The 20,138-nt window shown below is 43.6% G+C and overlaps 1 protein-coding gene across 5 annotated transcripts in view; it reads right to left on the bottom strand.

The window, feature by feature from the left end:
• Window positions 1–20,138, bottom strand: part of TNRC6A (trinucleotide repeat containing adaptor 6A) — a 105,867-nt gene that overhangs the window by 16,836 nt on the left and 68,893 nt on the right. For 3 of the 5 annotated variants that reach the window (XM_045994015.1, XM_045994019.1, XM_045994020.1), the window contains 12 exons: window positions 19,569–19,745; window positions 18,221–18,396; window positions 17,031–17,063; window positions 15,166–15,246; window positions 14,771–14,822; window positions 10,466–10,608; window positions 9,934–10,080; window positions 9,629–9,766; window positions 9,059–9,187; window positions 8,585–8,662; window positions 8,123–8,333; window positions 4,674–4,805 (listed from right to left, as the gene is read on the bottom strand). In XM_045994015.1, the coding sequence (XP_045849971.1) occupies window positions 4,674–4,805; window positions 8,123–8,333; window positions 8,585–8,662; window positions 9,059–9,187; window positions 9,629–9,766; window positions 9,934–10,080; window positions 10,466–10,608; window positions 14,771–14,822; window positions 15,166–15,246; window positions 17,031–17,063; window positions 18,221–18,396; window positions 19,569–19,745 (1,497 nt within the window). The remainder of the gene's footprint in view (window positions 1–4,673; window positions 4,806–8,122; window positions 8,334–8,584; window positions 8,663–9,058; window positions 9,188–9,628; window positions 9,767–9,933; window positions 10,081–10,465; window positions 10,609–14,770; window positions 14,823–15,165; window positions 15,247–17,030; window positions 17,064–18,220; window positions 18,397–19,568; window positions 19,746–20,138) is intronic. The other 2 variants (XM_045994016.1, XM_045994018.1) reach the window with 2 other exon arrangements.

Below are 20,138 nucleotides of genomic sequence, written 5' to 3'. Positions count from 1 at the left end.
GTGCAAAGGCAAATGGCAAATGATATCATCACTAAGTTGAGCAGAGAAAACAAACACGGAGGGGCAATGAGCCGCAAGTACACAGGCAGCAGCCACCCCACTCTGGTGCTTACTGTTTCCGAGCTTGGTGCTGCCAGACCACCACATTTCCAAAGAGATGCCAGAAGTCTGAATCTGTACGTGAAAGTTCCTGCATGTTTACAGATATGTTGGTGCAAAAAGATGACTTTCAAAATAGTGAGGGTCTAACAAAACATCAGCTGTGGGTTGGCAGATTTGGGACTGCTCCTGAATACAGGCAGATAAGAATTTTATTTTTGTAAGAAAAACTATGCCAAAGTGTAAGAGACAGGATAATTAACATTTCTCTCTCTCTCTTTTTAATATAAGGAAAAGGGAAAACAAAGCCAACAAATAAAACAACCATACCTGAGAAGAAGATTCTAAATCTCTGCCAGGACAGAGAGATACTAAGAGGAGGAGTTGTTACTGGTCAAGAAGGAGCAGTTCTGGGAGGAAGTGAGGGTATGAGCAAGTATCATTATAAAAAAAAAGCACTTTCTGGGGTGCCTGGGTGGCTCAGTGGGTTAAAGCTTCTACCTTCGACTCAGGTCATGATCCCAGGGTCCTGGGATTGAGCCCCGAGTCAGACTCTCTGCTCGGCGGAGAGCCTGTTTCCCCCCTGTCTACTGGTGATTGCTGTCAAATAAATAAATAAATATTAAAAAAAAAAGAAAAAAGAAAAAGAAAAAGCCAACTTTTTTTTTTTTTTTTTTTTTTTTTTTTAAAGCGAGCACAAATGGGCAGAGCAGGCTCCATACCCAGCACAGAGCCTGATGCAGGGCTTGGTCTCACAACCCTGAGACCATGACCAGAGCTGAAATCAAGAGTTGGACATTAACTGACTGAACCACCCAGGTGCCCCTAAAAAAGCCAACATTCTAAGACTTGAAATTTGGAAAGCTCTTACATACAGATATCAAACTTTCTTTCTGGAGCAGAAGACCGAAACCACAACCAGGTCAAGGGCTATTTCTGAAATCATTTTTACAAAGAAGAAAACAATATAATCATAAAGAAAAAATAAAAGCAACCAAACATTATACATCTTATCAAACATTCTTGATTTTAAGGGGATAAAATAGCAGAAAAAAAGGGGGGGGATAAAATAGCAGTCTGGTGATATTAAAGCAGTCAGGTGATATCTGGTGATACTGGCCTTGGGTTAGTTAATATTAATCATACCACCTGCTAAAGTAAAGGAAACAAGAACATTCTTGGGGTGGGAGAGCAGGTAACTATTAAGTAATTTGTATTATTAATAGAAAAATAATTTTAAAATATTTTTAAAGATTTTATTTATTTGACAGAGAGAGCATGCATGCACACACACAAGGAGGGGGAGTGGCAGGTGGAGGGAGAGGGAGAACCAGGTTCCCTCCTGAGCAGGGAGTCTGATGTGGGGCTCGATCACAGGACCTAGGATCATGACCTGAGCCGAAGGCAGATACTTAACTGACTGAGCCCCCCACGTGCCCTAATTTTTAAAAACAAGTGAAAAAGCAAGCACAAGCAGAGGGAGGCACAGGGGGAGAGAGAATCTCAAGCAGACCCCACGCTGAGCATGGAGCCTGACATGTGGGGGCTCCATCTCATGACACTGAGATCATGACCTGAGCCAAAAATCAGAAGTTGGACTAACTGACTGACTGAATCACCCAGGTGTCCCCAAAAAAAATAATTTTTAAAAAATAAAGAGAAAGAATGACTAAGTTTCAAATGTCAAATTAAGTAAATGAAGAATGGGTAGGGGACGAATGATAGGGATATAGATTGAAGTAAAGAAAAAGTATTGACATCTTCCTTCTTATTCTGAAAAGAACATTCCTAGAATACATTCATTGGACTGCTACATAAGAATAGAGGTATTTACTGTTTAAGCTAATTACTAAAACACTTAACAATTTACTGCTCACACTACAGATTTGTGCAAAAGGAAACAGTATATGCAACAAAATGCAGTGAAAAAATGATCGATACTAAGTTTAAAAAGAAGACAAAGTAGGGACACCTGGGTGACTCAGTTGGTTAAGCTGAGGTTCCTGGGATCGAGGCCCACATCAGGCTCCTCGCTCAGGTGGGAGAGTCTGCTTCTCCCTCTGCCTGCCACTCCCCCTGCTTGTGCTCTCTATGACAAACAAATGAATAAAAATAAAAAAAAAAGAGGACAAAGTATAAATACAAAATTACTTCATTAATTGAAGCCAATAAAAAGCAAGTAGGACAACAGGCTGCTTACAGGAAGCCCCTGCCACCCAAAGCCTGCACACCAGGTGCCAGGCAATAAAGGGAAGCTGAATGGCTTTACCTTATTCAGTCCTCTCACCAATTCTGGGAGGTTATCATTTCCTTTTGCAGATGCAAACACCATGACTTGAGGAGTTTAGGAACTGGAATGGAATCCCAAGTGTTATCTGACTTCAAAACCTATGCTGCCTGAGGACCCCTTGTACAGGACACACCGTATCTGCCAGGATGCCAAACACTGGAGAACACACAAGGGACGGTACGCCTGCCACATCAGTGCAAGGAAGGAAAGAGGCAGGTCATTTTTACGAAGAAACTGAGGCTCAGATAAGTGAGGCAGACATGGAAATATCCATTTTAACCCAAAAGACAGAAAACCACATGGTAGAAGCATTATCTTGGCTCTCCACATCTGACCCCTCCAGACACTCCTTTCACCACTAGCGGCTCCAGGATGCTGTCCTTATTCTTTTCTAGGCTCTGTCCCTCTGAGACAACCTTACCCACGTCCATGACCTCAACACTGTGATGAATACCAAACATTATTCTAGCTCAGATTTTTCTTCCAATTGCTGGTCTCTATTCCTAATATCTTACTGGGCTTTTCCATGTTCTGCACTACCCAAAATACTACACTTGACAAGCCTAAAATCAACTCAGGGTCTGTCCCACCATGCCTGCTCTGATTCCTGCATTTCTGCCACCATTACCTACACTCCTGTGCTCCCACGCTCCCGCCCAGCAAGAGTTCACAGAGCGCCACAGAGCGCTCAACGGGAGTGACTACGCAGGGACGTCACGGATGATCAAATGTTTGCCCAAGGAGTTAGGCTACTTACCCAGCCCTCCTATCCTTAATTCTAAGGCTCTTTCTCATGCATCCCCTCCATGTCCACTGCCTTCTGTCCCGCACTGCTTTGAGTCTTCTGTGCTTTGGTAGCCACCACATTCAAGTTCTAAATGATTAATGGCATAAAGTTGTCTGTGATTTGCTCCATACCTACTATTCTGGCTTTGCCTTCCTCCTCCTTCTTCTCTGCCCCTTCACCTCTGTGACAGGCCCACACAACAGAACCTACCAGGCTGCCCTGTTTTTGCTTTTCAAATGCTATATACTCTTTGGTATTCTTTCTTTACTCCTTTGCGTGGTAAAGCCAAAGACTGGGCTCAGCAGTCTCTCTGTGAAGCCCTTCCACACCCACTACACCCACAATTCCTCATTCTTGACTCAATATTCCATTGGACTTCACATTATCATACTATTTTTACCATCATATGGATTCACATTTATAGCACCTATCACAGCGTACTAAAGTTGTTCACATGCTTATTTTTGTGACCAAACAATGAGTTCCTTCAGGGTATTTTTCCTGGCTTACAAATGCTCAACTGTGTTCATCCATGTCCATAAGTATCTATGTGCTCCAGGTGGCCTAGCACAGTCCTTGGATAGCAGAAGATACTCCACTAACATCTGCTAGATGATTTGATAATATTAAATAAGATGAAAATGATGTTTCTAAAAAAAAATTTAATTAACAGATGAAAAAACAAGAATACTGAATATATATGATTTACACATAGCAACAAAATGTATCAAGAAAACATGCCAATATACAAAAAACTGGCAGAAGTCAAACTATGCTGGGAGTTTTTAATATTCTCCCCATCACACTAAATTGAGTATATGCTAAGTAGAATATTAGAATAAAACCAACTGTAGAAACCTAAATGACCATCAAAGGGGGAATAATTTTTTTTTTTAATATTTTATTTATTTGACAGAGAGAAATCACAACTAGGCAGAGAGGCAGGCAGAGAGAGAGGAGGAAGCAGGTTCCCCGCGGAGCAGAGAGCCCGATGTGGGGCTCGATCCCAGGACCCTGGGATCATGACCTGAGCTGAAGGCAGAGGCTTTAACCCACTGAGCCACCCAGGCGCCCCAAAGGGGGAATAATTTTTAAAACACAAACGTATACTCAATCTCTATTTTGTACAACAGTGTAATAAAAGTTAATTTTGCTTTTTGATTTTAACTAAGATTTAATAATAAAGCATTTTTCAGTAAAGAGGAAAGGTTATAAGAGAATATGGCTAAAAAAGACATTTAAAATAAAATAAAGGCGTAGAGGCGCCTGGGTGGTTCAGTCGGTTAAGGATCTGGCTCTCGGTTTCAGGGTCATGAGACTGAGCTGGGCTCTGCACTGGATGTGGAACCTGCTTAAGATTCCCTCACCTTCTCCTCCATCCCAGCCCTCCCTCTAAAAAATAAATGAATAAATAATAAATAAAATAAAACAAAGGCCTAGATTTAGTAGTCTACAATTTTTTTTTAAAGTGCAGCACTTAAGAATGTTGTTTCCTACCATGTTTGCTGGAGTTTTGATCCAAAGATGTGTTCACAGAAATGCTGTCCACTGTAGTCCACTTCCTTAGTCTTGACTGTGGCTCTTTAATACTGTTCATATCCATATTTACATTCAAGTTTGAGTTCAAGCCTAAAAATAAAACAATAACAGAAAACCACTTTATTTATTTTAAAGATTTTATTTATTCATTTGAAAGGAAGTGAGACAGAGAGAGCACAAGCAGGGGGAGGTGCAGAGGGAGAGGGGAAGCAGACTCCCCTCTGAGCTGGGAGCCTGACGTAGGGCTTAATCCCAAGACCTGGAGATCGTGACCTGAGCCTAAGGTAGACGCTTAAACATCTGAGCCACCCAGGTGCCCAGAAAAACCACTTTATAAAATACAGCACATTTTCTTTCTGATACCACAACTTCCATTTTCTGGAAAAGCATATGTAACTAATCTGTTTTCAATCCTGTGTCTGTTCCTTAATAAATATCACCCCGCAAATGTGGCACAGCCAAATGATTACAGACAAAGGCAAGGCAGGCAGAACAGACACTCTGGGCCGCCAGCCAAGGCTGTGCAGAAATAACATTGAGAGAAGAGCCATGGCTACATTATCAGAGAGCAACAAATAAAAATCCTTAACAGCTATTCTACTATTCAATAACCCAATGTTTTCAAACCATCAAACTGTTAAAACCACAACTGTGTCAACTGTGGAAAACGATTTCTTCATATAATTTTGGTAATTTTAAAATTCCTTGATAAAAGAAGAGATAATTTTAAGGAAGCCAACTATTAACATTTATCTCTAATAAAAAATTTTTTTTAAAAGAGTTATTTATGTATTAGAGCAAGACAACACGTGCACAGGGGACGGCGGGGCAGGGGGGCAGGAGGAGAGGGAGAGAATCTCAAGCAGTCTCCATGCCTAGCACGGAGCCCAACACCGGGCTAGATCTCACAACCCTGATATCATGACCTGAGCCAAAACCAAGAGTCAGACACTCAACCAACTGAGCCACCCAGGCACCCCTAAAATAGATCTCTTTAGCTATCCCCCAAGAGCACTATGCATGAAGAAATATTAATAAACACTTTCAGCTGTTATCTTTTGCTTGTAAACAACAATTTTCAACTGACTGGCCAGACAAAAGATACTGTCACTTGAAAGTAAAAATGTCTTGCTCTAGCAATTGTACTTAAGGGTAAGACTCTCATATCTCAAAGCACAATTTCCTTGAACTTTGCTGATGACACACATCAGATTCAGATACCCTCTTGGAACAAGGATGGAAATTTCCATCTTACATATTCTGGTCAGAAAACTGACCGTTAAGCCAGGGTTTCTTAAGTTTAATCCAAGGACCATCAATATCAGAATCATCTGAGATACCTGTTAAAAAAAAGACTCCAGGGGCACCTGGATGGCTCAGTGGGTTAAAGCCTCTGCCTTCGGCTTGGGTCGTGATCCTAGGGTCCTGGGATCGAGCCCCACATTGGGCTCTCTGCTCAGCAGGGAGCCTGCTTCCCTTTCTCTCTCTCTCTGCCTGCCTCTCTACCTACTTGGGATCTCTATCTGTCAAATAATAAATGAAATCTTTAAAAAAAAAAAAAAAAAGACTCCAGTGGGAACCAGAATCTTTGTTTAACACACAGCCACATTGTTCCCATTCTAAATTTCAAAACAAATAGTTTTCAATACTTGGGTTTCATGACAGTCCATGTGATTGATAACAGGTCAAACTTAAAAACTTTAACAGTGTGAATTCTCTAATATCATCCCTTATTTGTGGAGAGAGCAATTACATTTGCTGCTCTCTGGACTCCTGAGCTAAACCCAAGACCTGGCACATTCTTCTGTGAACCTGTGAAGGTTCAGACAGTAACTAACTCAGGCTCTGTGGGCACAAGGTCTCAGTGTCTCTACGTAACTGTTGTAGCAAAAAAGCTGCCACAGAATAACACATTAACAAAAGAGCAAGGCTGTGTGTTCTAATAAAACTTTATTTACAGAACCAGCCAGCTGGCCAAATTTGGTCAACAGGCTCTAGTTTGCCAATGTCTGGTTTAGACAACCATACTGTGTTTGTACAGGTTCAGCAGACTTCTTAACCAAGAAGTAGGCTTTTTTTTTGAAGATTTGTATTTATTTATTTGGGGAGGGCACATGTGCGTGCACATGTGAGCACACGCACAGGGGTTGGGGACTCTCAAGCACACTCTGTGCTGAGCGCCGACAGAGCCTGACATGGGGCTCAATCTCACGACCCTGAGAACACGACCTGAGCCAAAACCAAGAGTTGGACTGAGTCACCCAGGCGCCCCGGGAGAGGTATCTCTTGCTATAAAGCCAGTCAGAACAGGAAATCCCATATTTAGAAACTTACCTCCTCAATGGCCCAATTTGTATGTCTAGTATGCAAACAGCAAGAGTCACTTCCCTTCACTGGTAAGATCACAATGTCTCAATGTACTTGAGTATTCTTTCACCACACTACTATTGTCTCTGGGATCACAATGTAGATAAATTCCAAGGTATTTATCTACACTGGTAACTGGCAAGGGAACTGCTTCCGGAAACCTAATGAGATTGCTAACCATCCCAAGGACTCAAAGTGCAACCCATGTCCTAGCTCAGAGTCTACAGCAATACCAGGGAGAGCCAAAATGTGTACTGTCCAGCCGGAGTGAAGCAACAGCAGGCCCCAGGCCCATAGCCCAGAACATGCACACTAACTGACTGTCTTGGACCCAGTTGGGCCAGCAACCAACCAAGCTGGCTTACAAGAAACCACGGTTACAGGAAAAGACAGAAAGAAAAAGCAAAATGAAGAGGGTGTGATCAAGGCTCAAAATAGAATCAAAGGCACAAAGGAGAAAAGAGACTCAAAGAAGGAGAAAACACTCAGGCCTGAAACTTCCAGAGGGAATGATGCCTGGGGACAGAGCGAAGAAAGGAAAGAGGGAGCAACTGCAGAGACAACCAAGGCAATCCTCCTCTAGCCTTGATTTTCTCTACTCAGACCAGAGACCATCCCTCACTATGTAGGTGAGAATCACAATTCCAGGTTCCGAAAGCACAGATGTAACTGTTCCCAGCTGTCCCTGCAGAGCAGCGCAGCTCAGTGCACCTCTGGCATGTGGTTACTGCTAACCTTCCCTCTTCTACCCTCTGATGAAGCTACCCAGGGCTTCAGAGCAAATTCATGTTTATTCTAACCCACTGTAAAAGAGCAGGGGGTTCTGGAAACAGCGTCGTTTTCTTGCATGGAAAGAGGCCTTCCCTGAAGCAAGAAGACTGGCTGAACCAGCAAGAGGCAAAGCAACTCTTGGAGAGGAATGGGTCCCAGGGCCGGCATGGTTCTCCCGAGGGGACAAAACTGAGCCGCTCGAGGAACAGACACAGTAAGCCGGGGGCCCCCGAGCATCACCTGAATGCTCAGGGCAACGAGAAACCTACCTATCGGGAAGCTGCTGAAAGCATTTATTGGTGATGGCCCTTTTTGCAGCTCGGGTGTAGTGTGGGGCATGACATTCTCGAGGAAAGATTTCATGGCTGGCTGATGGAGTGGCTGCTGCTGAGATGGCGGGGTCTGCTGCTTCGCCAACAGGCTGGGATCGAGTTGCCGGGACTGCTGCATCATTTGCTGCTGCACGCTAAGAGGTCGACCCTGGAAACAGAGAGATGATTGGGAAACACAGTGGACAGAAAGGCTTCCCAGATAGCCACATATTCCTCCTCACTGCTGATTCACCGCTCCTCCTGGGCAGGAAGGTGAACAATCAGCTGCATACTAGTTAAGAGGACTTCTAGGCAAACAGGAGACTTAACCAACCACATATTCCATTCTATTTTAATAAAGGCATTTCGCATCTCGTTACAATTCTACTGCAATGAGTTCAGATTACGGATGTCATCTACCTGCTGGTCTTGCTGCTGCCGGTTCCCAGAAGGCACGCTTCTCTGACTCTGGGCCCTTTGCTGCTGCGCTAACAATCGCTGGAGGGAAGAGGGTGAAAAGGCCGTCAGCGTCTTGGCGTCACAGAGCTGCGAGCTTCAGGCAACTGCCGCGAATGCACACATCTACAGTGTAGCCTCATCTGGCGTCACCTCTTCCTGGGACTCCCTGGCCTCAAGCCACCGCAGAATTCGGTCTCTTGTTCAATATAAACTTGCACTTCATCAGGGATATTTTCCCCAGTCACCCTACCCCCTCCACCCCCTCAGACCCGGCTGGGGGTGCTCACAGAGCATCCTGTCCTTCGAGTTCATGGTCTGTCCTCACCGACAGACCATAAGCTCCCTGAGGGCCACAGTGCCGGCTGTTTGCTGCAACACTTCCTACACATGGTCGACGCCCAATAAACGTATGACTAAGGCTGTTACTCTACTTACCTGTAATTGGGAGATCTGAGAAAGCTGGTTTAGTTGGGATAGCTGGTTCAGCATGGCTACCTGTTGAGGGCCAAAGAGCGGATTCAGGCCACCGTTGTTTGGTGCATACTTCAGCAATGAAACTGGAACCTTAGGATCACAAGGGCAAGTTAATAATGTTGATCAAATAAGTCAAAACTAACTAAATGTACGGTGTATTCTGAACTGTCAATAGAACAATTAAATCTGTGGACTATTCACTTGGAGGGCTGGTTATGTTCTGTCTTCTTTTGCTTTACTGTTCATATACACTTCCCTGGGTTAACTAAAAGATGACAGGGTGACCCTTAAACCAGCCAATTTACTTTGCTATTGCCCTCCTCCCCTTAAGGTGTTTTACGGAAGGTAATGGTAAATTTTAGGTTTCGTTTAACTTGGACTCATTTTCTTCACCCTGCCCACATCCTTCTGTAAGGACAGCTGATGCTGAATTAGCTGCATCTCAAAGACACAAGGATGAGCCATTAGCCACCTCATTCAAATATCAAGTTTCTCCAGGTCAAGAGAAGAGAGGAGGGCAGGAGTGATTACCTGAGGGGAGAGTAATGGAGGAGGCACTTGAGCACGGAGATTAGGCTGAGATGAACTAAGAGGTTGTGCTGGAGGCTGCTGCATGCCCCGGGGTTGTGCTGCTGTGTTTCCAACACCAAACATACTGGGATTGCCATTCTACAAAACCAAGCGACAGTGAAAGAATACCAGTGGGGTTCTTCAGGGGTAGATGTCCCAACACCACACTGTATTACTGATTTAAACACAGTAACTACATGTGAGAGAGATCTCATTACTTATATAAATCATTCAACAGAGAGCCTAAAATACACACGTGGACTTACCTGTCTAACAGAATTCAAGTTTTGCATACCCAGCCCTGCTATGGAGCCAAGGGCCTGGTTAGGTAGTGCACTATTTGAAGGGGGAAGCTTCATGCTTTGACTGGACATAAACTGCATGTTTTGGGATTCATCTGCTACAATGCCATCCTGAGTGGACAGACAGAAAGATGTGCAACACCAGCCAAGCAAACAAGCAGAAGGGAGAAATCATTGCAGGAACAGAAGAGAAGTCACGTGACATTGCAGCACCAACAGGAAACGGGTAGAAAACAGAAGAGATTAGTGTTAATTCTAGAGTACATAAAAAGAACCAGACATATTTTACGGGATTAAGAAGAAAATACAAATGCAATCCCTATGCTAAACTGAAACATAAAGAGGAGAATGAACTACGAATCCAGTAACAGCACCGGATTATAGTACTTTACATTAAATGCCCTAAACCACTGATGAGAAAATTATGCTATTAAGTGTACTAGTTTATCAGCCACAGGGGTAAAACAAAACAAAACAAAACAAACGAACAACTTACCTTATCAAAGTAAGGACTGCGCTCCATGGAAGACTCTTTGGAAATCTGAGGCCGAGAACCAGGGCCTTTCCCGACCGTTCGATTGTAATCACCAATATTTAGGCTATGTTTATCTATCTCCATTCGTTTGTCCTGTAACATTCCTAAGAAATGCAGGAAACTATGTTACTATGTAGGATAACAATCTCACTGGCTTCAGATAAATTTACGGCAGAATGCAAAATATTCACTTCCCGACATGACTTCTGCCTTGACAAGAACATGTAAAAAATGCATTCAATAAATCTGGCATGCCCAGAAGTAAAGTTGGGTTTAGCAGATACTGTTATTTTACTGAACCAATTAACTTGAAAACAGACCAGTACTAAGATGGTTAAGACTTCTTCGGTCATCTTTAATCTGCTTAATTTAATAATAAAAACATAGTTCCCAGATACAAATAATAAAAACAGCCAAGACAAAGCACCATTGGATAGATGCACACTATGTGGCAGGCACTGTTCAAAATGCATGTTCGAATTTAATGCTGGTAACACTACTATTATTACCTCCATTTAGCAGACGAAGAAACTGAAGACCAGACCGGTTCACATCTTCCCCTCTCTGTTTTCCTCTGTCCATTACTCTCCTCATTTTGACTTCTCTGAAACTTTAAACTCAATTTCTTGTCTATCGAACCTGCTATTCCTATAGATTTCTTATCTTTAATAATGGCCACTTATTGGGGCGCCTGGGTGGTTCAGTGGATTAAGCCGCTGCCTTCGGCTCGGGTCATGATCTCAGGGTCCTGGGATCGAGCCCCGCATTGGGCTCTCTGCTCCGCAGGGAGCCTGCTTCCTCCTCTCTCTCTGCCTGCCTCTCTGCCTACTTGTGATCTCTCTGTCAAATAAATAAATAAAAAAAATTAAAAAAAAAAAAGATTAAAAAAAATTATAATAATGGCCACTTATTGATTGCTTTAATGGCTCTCAGCTCCAAAGTCACCCTTTTTGACTGCTGAGTGAAAAGCACATCTGGGCTCTTTACATTTTTCTTTTGCCAGGCTTTGTCAGTAGAGGGCGCTGGAGAGCCACTGAGGGAGGAAGTTCAAGGCGCTCACTTGGCGGCTCCTCCACTGCCCCATTCCTGTAGTGCAGGGTGCTCAGCCACACCCCCTGGCCAGCGTCTCCCAGCATTCCCACATACCTCCAAACCATGAGACACCTCTCTATGAACAGCTTTGCCCAGAACCCTAGAGGGCAGATTTCCAGCAAGTCCCACCAGCACAGCAGCACAGCAACTTCTCTGCCATTCGGTGAGACATGGAGGAGGCAGAGCACTGTCTTCACAGGAACACACCCATATTCTGGATACGAATTTGCTTTTCCTGACTGTAATGCTTCTGCCACCCGTGGTCTTGCAGAAGGCTTAATTCTCACAGCACTGCGTCTAATCAAGGAACTCACTCCACAGCAAAAGGAGGACAGTGATGGGATCATGTCCATGCGATCAAATGGTCTGAATGCATACATCATCACACAAAAGTAGCTAGCCAAACTGATAGGCAGAACTGATTACAAAGCAAGTCAGGGGACAACATCCTCAAAGGACGGGCACCGGGTGGTACAGTTGGTTAAGCATCTGACCTTTGATTTTAGTTTAGGTCATGATCTTGGGTTTGTGAGATGGAGCCCCATGCCAGGTTGTGTGCTTATCTTGGAGTCTGCTTCAGTTTTTCTCTCCCTCTATCCTTCCTGCTCGTATTCCCTCTCTCAAATAAACAAATCTTAAAAAGGGAGAGAGGGGGATAGGCTTCTGCCTCACAGGACACAGTGTCTCCCACATCACCAGAGTACAGAGGTCTGGAAATCAAAAGGTGAGAATGAGCGGCTTCTCTCACTATTATACCTCATAAACCACTCAGAGAATTCTTGCTTCCTGGTCTGGCAACTCTGCAGGTTTGGAGATCTCAAGAGACAAAATGGTTCTACCAGGACACACGTCAGGCAGCTGAATGATAAGATGAACACTATACCTGGACATTTTGCCTTCCTGTGCCACTGAACCACAGGCAAAAAGGAGCTTGTGTATTGGCTGGTGTGACTGATTCTGATCACCAAGGGGAAATGGGTTTTCTAATATAAAATGAAGGCCACAAGGATTCAAATCCAGGAGTTCTGGTTCTGGGTGGGGTGCTCTTCAGTATTTCCAGGCCCACGAGTAAAGGTTAACTAAAAACTACAGCAATCAAGAAAAGGCACATGAATAAGGGCTCAGACCCTCTAGGAACAGAAGTTTGGGTCACTGGACCAGCAGAAGAACCCAGGGTGCTGAGGTATGGCTGAGAGTGGGGCAGCAGGAATGGGTGCTGCAAGAAAGAAGCCATGCACACCAACCACAGCTTGTGACCATGACAGAAACGTGGGCGGGACTCGCTCTGCATGCTTTCTATGGCTCGTTACACGAGTGTGGTTGTATAGGCTGACCACTTTCTTCTCTTTCCCATTTATATTTTATTCACAAGCTACTGAAAGTTAACTTTACAACTGAGTCCTTCAGTCTCAATTATGACTGACTTCAAGCCGCCAATAATAAATGCAACAACTCTTGGGACTATGTCTATCTCAACTTGATGAGAGGGCAGACTTCCTCACTTGTAGGAAAGAAAGCTGTACCTCGCTAAGAAGAGAGACAGTCGCTTTGCCACTACAGTGGAACAGAAGTGTGTGCACAAGGGTGCGTACGGAAGACGGGTGGTGTGGGGTGACCCAGGTGGGGTGAACTGTACCAATCATTGACCCACTGCCTCTCAGCTCTCACTGCCCCCCCCAAAAAAAGGGGGATCTAGACCCTTTACCTATTTTCCCCTTTGCCAGCTGACACTGCAGCTTTGTCGGTAGAGGGTGCAAGAGACACCACCAGAAGACCCATGGTGCCTCCCAGGTCCCGGTGCTCTCTCTTGCAGCACAGACAGCTGCCCCAGACACATGCTCCGGCCAGGCTTACCTCTCCCACCAGCAGCCACTCTGGCAGTTTTGTTGTAGAGCTCAAGTGAGACACTTCCCCAGAAGGCGGATGGATGTCCTGTGATTCTAGTGTGGCACCACAATGACATCTCTGCCATGTGGTGAGCAGAGGGCCAGGTCCAAGGGTCTGGATCTCAGCCCTGGCTCAGATGCACACTCTCTCTGTCCTAAGGTTAGTCATCTCTCCTTATCTTACCTCTGCTACTCTACCTTCTTTTGTGGTCCCTTTACTTCTTACTAGCCAAAACTTTATTATGAGAATAATTCTTCATATTTATATTAATAAACCTTCTTGCTCAAATCACTGTGTAATTCGCTCTCCTGCCTGGAATCAGACTAACAGAATAACACTACCACCTACTAAAGTGTCCAGTCAAGAAAGCTGGATCTCTCCCTCCCCCTGCTCCTTCTGTTTCTTTCTCTCTCAAATAAGTAAAATCCTGAAAGTAAGCAAGTAAGCAAGCTGGAAATCAGCTTTCATCACACCCCCCCTCCCACCTCTATAATGAATTGGTTCAGACTGGTTCTCAACTTTGTTGATCCTAATTCCTTCATCTTCACTGAATAAAGAGGCTTCCCACCTACTATCTTATTTAGAGCTTTGAAATCATCATTGGCTACTGCAACAAATCTCGAACCACTTTTGATACTTTTAGTGTCTTTTTCTCAGTCTTCTGCCACCAATCTTTTCTGTCCTAGGATTTTTTCAACCTGTAGCCATATTTTTTTAAAAACATAAATCCCAATCATGTCATTGTCCTATTTAAAATTACTTAATCCCATACCTCCAGAATGAAGTTCATAGCCCCCAGCTCCTCATGATTTAGCACCTGCCTCATATTCTAGCACCCTCCCCTTGTCGAAGCTTCTCTCATCACCACACTTCCACCACCACAATTAATTTTATATTTCTTCTTCTACTGCATGGAACTATTTCCATTTCTCCAGCCTGGTTCAACTTGTCTCTGTCATATGATCTGGGCCTTTGCATCTACTGTTTCCTAAATTACTAAGAATCTATCACTCAACCTGGATAACTCCTTTTTGATCGGACTAGATCTGAGATCATCAGACTACAATCATGATGACCTTAGACATGCACAGTGACTTGTACTTTGAAGGCAGTCCACTCATACACCACTGCACTCTAGTGTGTGCTGAGAGCACAGGAATGCTGTGACAAGAACTCAGATCTCCACTCTCTTGGTCCAGGTCAGTGCTTACTTAGAACCATGACATCACAGAAACATTTGTCCATCCATGATGAATATGAACCCCAACTGATTTAACTTTTTCTTACCTCCGGAAAGATCCATCTTATTGCTCTGTACATTTTCTTCTGGTGAGTCTCTCTGAAGTAAGAAAACACAGTATGTTAGCAGGTCTTAATTTATCAATGAAAATAAATTAAAGATGAAATTTTTTGCTTTACTTCACTATTTGTCAAAAATCAAGGACTACAAAACTTTTCACTGTCTAATAAGAAAAAAATTTTCAAAATAAGATGTGATCAATATTTTTAGCTAAAATTATAAAAATAAAGGCGGCTTCAAGGCCAATTTTACTCTAACCTCCAGCACATTCATACAATTGAAAGACAGCAGTACCTTGTTAAGGAAACCAAAAAACCATATTTAGAGTAAATTTACAGACCACCATTAAAAGGGGAGGGGGCTGCTAGGAAAATACACTTACCGAAAAACTGATATTTGAAAACTGTTTAACGAATGGATTTATCCAAGCTTCTTCTTGTTTGTTTCCACCTTTCATGGTTCCCTTTGGAAAACAAAAGAGTAGAAAGCTACCATGGCCACTTCTATTGATCTGAGCAGTTATTAATAAAAACTTCAATACAATTCCCAACTCTCATTTTTAGCCAATTAAATTCTCCTCCAACAAACTCTTTAGCAGAGTTGTTAACAATTACAAATCAACTTATTTGATTTTCAACTTCCTTTGCTCCAGTCCTCTGGTATAGCTGTAATGTGCAGAGAAATCTCTAAAGGCAAGTAGTCAGAAGGAAAAGACGGAAGCAAAGGGCCTTGACGACCCACAAAAAGAAAAAAGATCCTTAGAATGATGAGAACTGCTCATCACAGTTTCCAGTTTACAACTGGATTGTGTTCTAAGGGCTTCATTACAATCTGAATTTGTGGAGTTCTGACACCACACTAAAGTCAAAGTAGTTGCTAGGTTCCATAGGTTAGTCCAAAGAAACCAATGCAACCAGTAATTTAATTATGCTATGTGCACTGTACTGAAAAAGCATCCCATGTTTCCAAATGAAAAGCTATTTTAAAATTTTAATTTGTGTTGCTGAGGAACACATACCCCAGCGGCAGCTGAGGCTGGGAATCCCCCTACAGCCAGCCCTGGTGCTGGCTGCCATGGCTGGCTGGGCATGGGCAGTACAGAAATGACTTTGAGACATGTTTTGAGGGAATATGGTCTTCGATGATGAGCCTGGCTGACAGGAGGTTAGATGTCACAGGGACCAGCCACTCTCGGTCTGTCACATTAATTCCCCTTTCCCGTTGCTACCGCCTGTTCCTTCCGACCACGGTACAGAACACAGCTTCACGATCCCCCCCTCCCAAGCGCAGGTCTCTGAAGCAAGCACCTAACCCTCGCCATGGTTTCTGAAGTCCTCCTTGATTCCTCTGCCCCCTACCCCCGCCCCCATGCCTAAATGGCTGCTGAGGCCTTCTGTCCCTTCTATTCTGAAATGCCTCTCCAATCAATCCCTTGCACTACACATCCACTCTGGCTTCCCAATTCAGGCCCTCACTTTTCACCCGAATGAATGCAGAAGCTTCCTGACTGAAATCTCCCAACTCTGGTCTCTCCTCTGTGCCAATTATCTTTCATAGAATCACTGGTCAGCTTTCTTTAAAGAAAGTAATTAAAAAAAAAAAAAAAAAAACCACCCAACTCATGTTGCCTTCTATGCAATTTCACTGGCTCCATATTTTATACAGAATAAAGTTCAAATTCTTTGGCATGATAATGAAAAGACTTTACTATCTGCCCTTAATCTTTTTTTTTTTCCCAAGATTTTATTTTTATTTATTTATTTGACAGAGTGAGATCACAAGTAGGCAGAGAGGCAGGCAGAGAGACAGGGGGAAGCAGGCTCCCTGCTGAGCAGAGAGCCCGATGTGGGGCTCGATCCCAGGATCCCGAGATCATGACCTGAGCCGAAGGCAGAGGCTTAACCCACTGAGCCACCCAGCGGTCCCATTATCTGCCCTTAATCTAACTATAGAGCTGTTACCTCTTTCCAGAAATTCTATAGGTTACTAGTCAGGCTATTATTTTCCCTGGCACACCTCACCCACAGGCATCTTCCAAACTCAAGTGGTCACTCCTCAGCCCTCTCCTACAGCCCCACACTAGATTCTGAGCTCCTCGAGGGTACAGCTCATTTCCTAGTGTTTTTGAATCCCCAGCACCAAGCACAGTACCTGCCACACAGCAGAGGCTAAATAAGTGTTTGCAGTTGCTTTCTAAAAGATTTTTACTAGCAGAAACAAAGGAGAAAGAGTAAAAAGGCTACACACCCTTTCCCTTCTCCTTTTTTTGCCACTCAGACCCTGTAAGGAAAGACAAAGTCACAAAACAGCATGGTCCAGTGGGAAGAACACAAGGTTTGGAGTCAGAAGACCTAAACTTAAGTCCTTGCTCTGTCACTTAATAGTTATGCATCTTTGGGCAAGTCACCACCTTTTCCGGTCTCAAATTCCTCATCGGTATTCTACCTCAGAAGGTCATGAGGATCAGATGGCTTATGTAAAATATGGGAAAGCACTTCAAAAGCTATATGGAGAGGCAATAGGCCAATTCAGCCACATGAAACATATTTTTAAATGAAAATGGTAGCTCCTAGACTGAGAATCCCAGGATTAAAAGGGAGGGACCCTGGTGGGCAACTGGTGGAACTACTGGATATCTGACCTCTAAGGTTAGCGGGTGGGGAGAGAGGGGGGAGACCAGTTCTCAAATAGGGTGGGGAAGGGAGAACCACCTGGGGGTCTGGGCCCATATTCTGAAAATGGTCCCCAAAAGAATCTGACACCAGCATCCAACAGCACGTGTTAAGAACCAGTGTTCTACTTCAGTGCTTCTCAGCTCTGGCTCTGCATCAGAGACATCTGGGGTCCGATTTCCAGAACTATTGGAGGCCTGGGGTACAGGAAGCCGTACTTATAAAGAACGCCATAGGGCTCTGATGCACCAGCAGGTCTGGGAATAAGATCTGTCCACATATCAGAGAAAAATCAAACTCTGCTCATTCCTAGGGATTTTTGTCACAGGACCTTCCGGGGGAGGGGGAGGGCTACAGATGGGGGATAAAAAAGATGGTGACTCGGGATAAAGGGGAGGTCAGGACTGCAGGTGAGGTGGAATGGGAGATGAACTGGCAGTGTGACGGAAAGAGTCAACATGGAGATCTGCCCTTCTCTTTACCCCCACCACTGCAGGCACCACCCTGGAATGAGGGGTTGTCCCAGGCAGCACTGGTGGAAGGGGAGGAGGAGAGAAATCCCAAGCTGTAGCAGTGGGGAGAAAGGAAGTTCCTGTGGTCTTCCGTTTCCTAGGTGGCTGCCCATACAAGAGGCTATAACCTAAGTTGGGGACTGCCTGCACTGTACTGATTGCCATAAATGGGCAGGAAGAACATTAATTTTCTGAGGGTAAACTACCTGTGGAATTTAAAGTTTCAAGAGCTCTCTGCCCTTGAAATGTTTACCTTCGATGACATTTTCTTTGTATATGGTGGCCAATTTAAAGATGAGTTAAGCTCTTGAGATGAATTACTATTCCACATTCCAATCTCTACATCCTCTTCCTCTTCCCAGCCAGTGGGGCGATTTCCAGGCAATGGCATATCATCACCACACCAGCCATCTTGCATAGATTTTGGCCCTGATTGTGGATTTGCGATATAAAGAAAAACATGCTTTAATCAACAATTCTTTCTGGAGGATGAGCACTCATTAAGGGGGCTGGGGAATTAAAAAAAAAACCAAAACCAAAAAAACTTTTATTTCCTTTCCCAAATCTACATGGTAGGATGCATGTTTTATACTGAGTTGAAGGTTCCACTAAACAAGGTTTTTTGTTTAAAGTAATCTCTACACCCAACAAAGGCCCCAAATCCACAACCCTGAGATCAAGAGTCATGTGGTCTACCAACTGAACTGGCCAGGCGTACCTAAGGAAAAAAAAAATTTTTTTTTAAGGAGTTCTTTTGAATTAAAAATTTCAGGGGTGCCTGGGTGGCTTGGCTTGGTCACTTAAGTGTCCGACCCTTGATCTTAGCTCAGTTCTTGATCTTAGGGTCGTGAGTTCAAGCCCCACACTGGTCCACGCTGGGTGTGGAGCCTACTTTAAAAAAAAAAAAGGCAATAAAACATCTCTCTCGCTTTTTACAAACAGAAGACTCCTAATTTGGAACAATGGTGGCCTTCTTATTCATACTCATTTAACAATCTGGATGGCAACATACAGGGCAAAGAGGATTGAGGAAATTTCAAAGAATTCATTTTGATAGATATTTTCAAAGACAATGGCCACAGAGTATTACAAGTCATAAGCAGAAAAGTATCTCAACTCTTCACTCAGCCTTAGAATTCTTACGGAGTATCCCACACACACCTTAAGGGACAGTGACAATGTTCATCCGAATGTTGCATCAGGTCCCTCCTGAACTTTGTTCACTTTCTCTGTAATACTCAGGGAGTAATCTGGAACCTGAGCCAGACAGTTTGGATATGTGTTCACATGATTACATATCCAGTCTCTCATGTTGGATAACATGAAAGTTGGTTGACTAGGTAATCTTATTTGATAAAATATAACTTAGATTTAGCAAAGTACATGCAAATCCTTATCAATTAACACAGTTATAAGATAAGGAAATTCAGAAAGCTAAAAGAGCAAACCAAGTTATAAATTCAAAGAGGCAGTGAATCATCTAGTATAATGAGACAAAGGTACATTTATCAATGATATAAAAACTATCTGATTATTTAATTATAGACAATGAGAGACCACCACTGCGACAAAATAGCTACCGGGAATTACCAATAACTTACCAGATTTGCTTAATGCTTGAGGACCAACAGAGCTGGAGCCCCACGTGGATGTGCTGGATGCTGCAGCAATGGGCTCCCCCCAGCTGGGACCACTGTCTATGGGTTTACCCCATGCTGACGTACCATTATCCACAGTTGTGGCTGGAGTAGAAGGCTCCCCCCAGGGCTCACCCCAGCCTTTAGAAAGTATGGGAAAAGAAGTCATCAGCACATGGTAGGGTGGTGCGGTGGAATAAGGGGCAATAAGGAATACTCAGGGAACAAAAGATGAAGACCTTCACATTCACAGATCAAATAATGATGCTGTGATGGGCCAAAAAAAAAAAGGGGGGGGGGATCTGTTTTATGCAAAGATGACAAATCACTTCACATTATCATAATTTAACTACACGGTGTGAATTTTTTTTTCCCATCTCTTCTTTCATAATTGCCCTCTGGGTATAGACCAGATTGTTTTGAATGACCTTAATAATAGCAAGTCATCCTCCTTTGAAGATGAATTTAATTTCTGGAAAAGTCAAGTCATTCTGAGCCAAACCTACTGAATCCAAGCAGGTAATCAAGCTGGGT

The sequence above is a fragment of the Meles meles genome, chromosome 21, assembly GCF_922984935.1.
Source record: "Meles meles chromosome 21, mMelMel3.1 paternal haplotype, whole genome shotgun sequence".
Classification (NCBI taxonomy): Eukaryota; Metazoa; Chordata; class Mammalia; order Carnivora; family Mustelidae; genus Meles; species Meles meles.
Note: the sequence above shows the minus strand (reverse complement) of the source record. Positions and strands in the feature narration are given on the sequence as shown.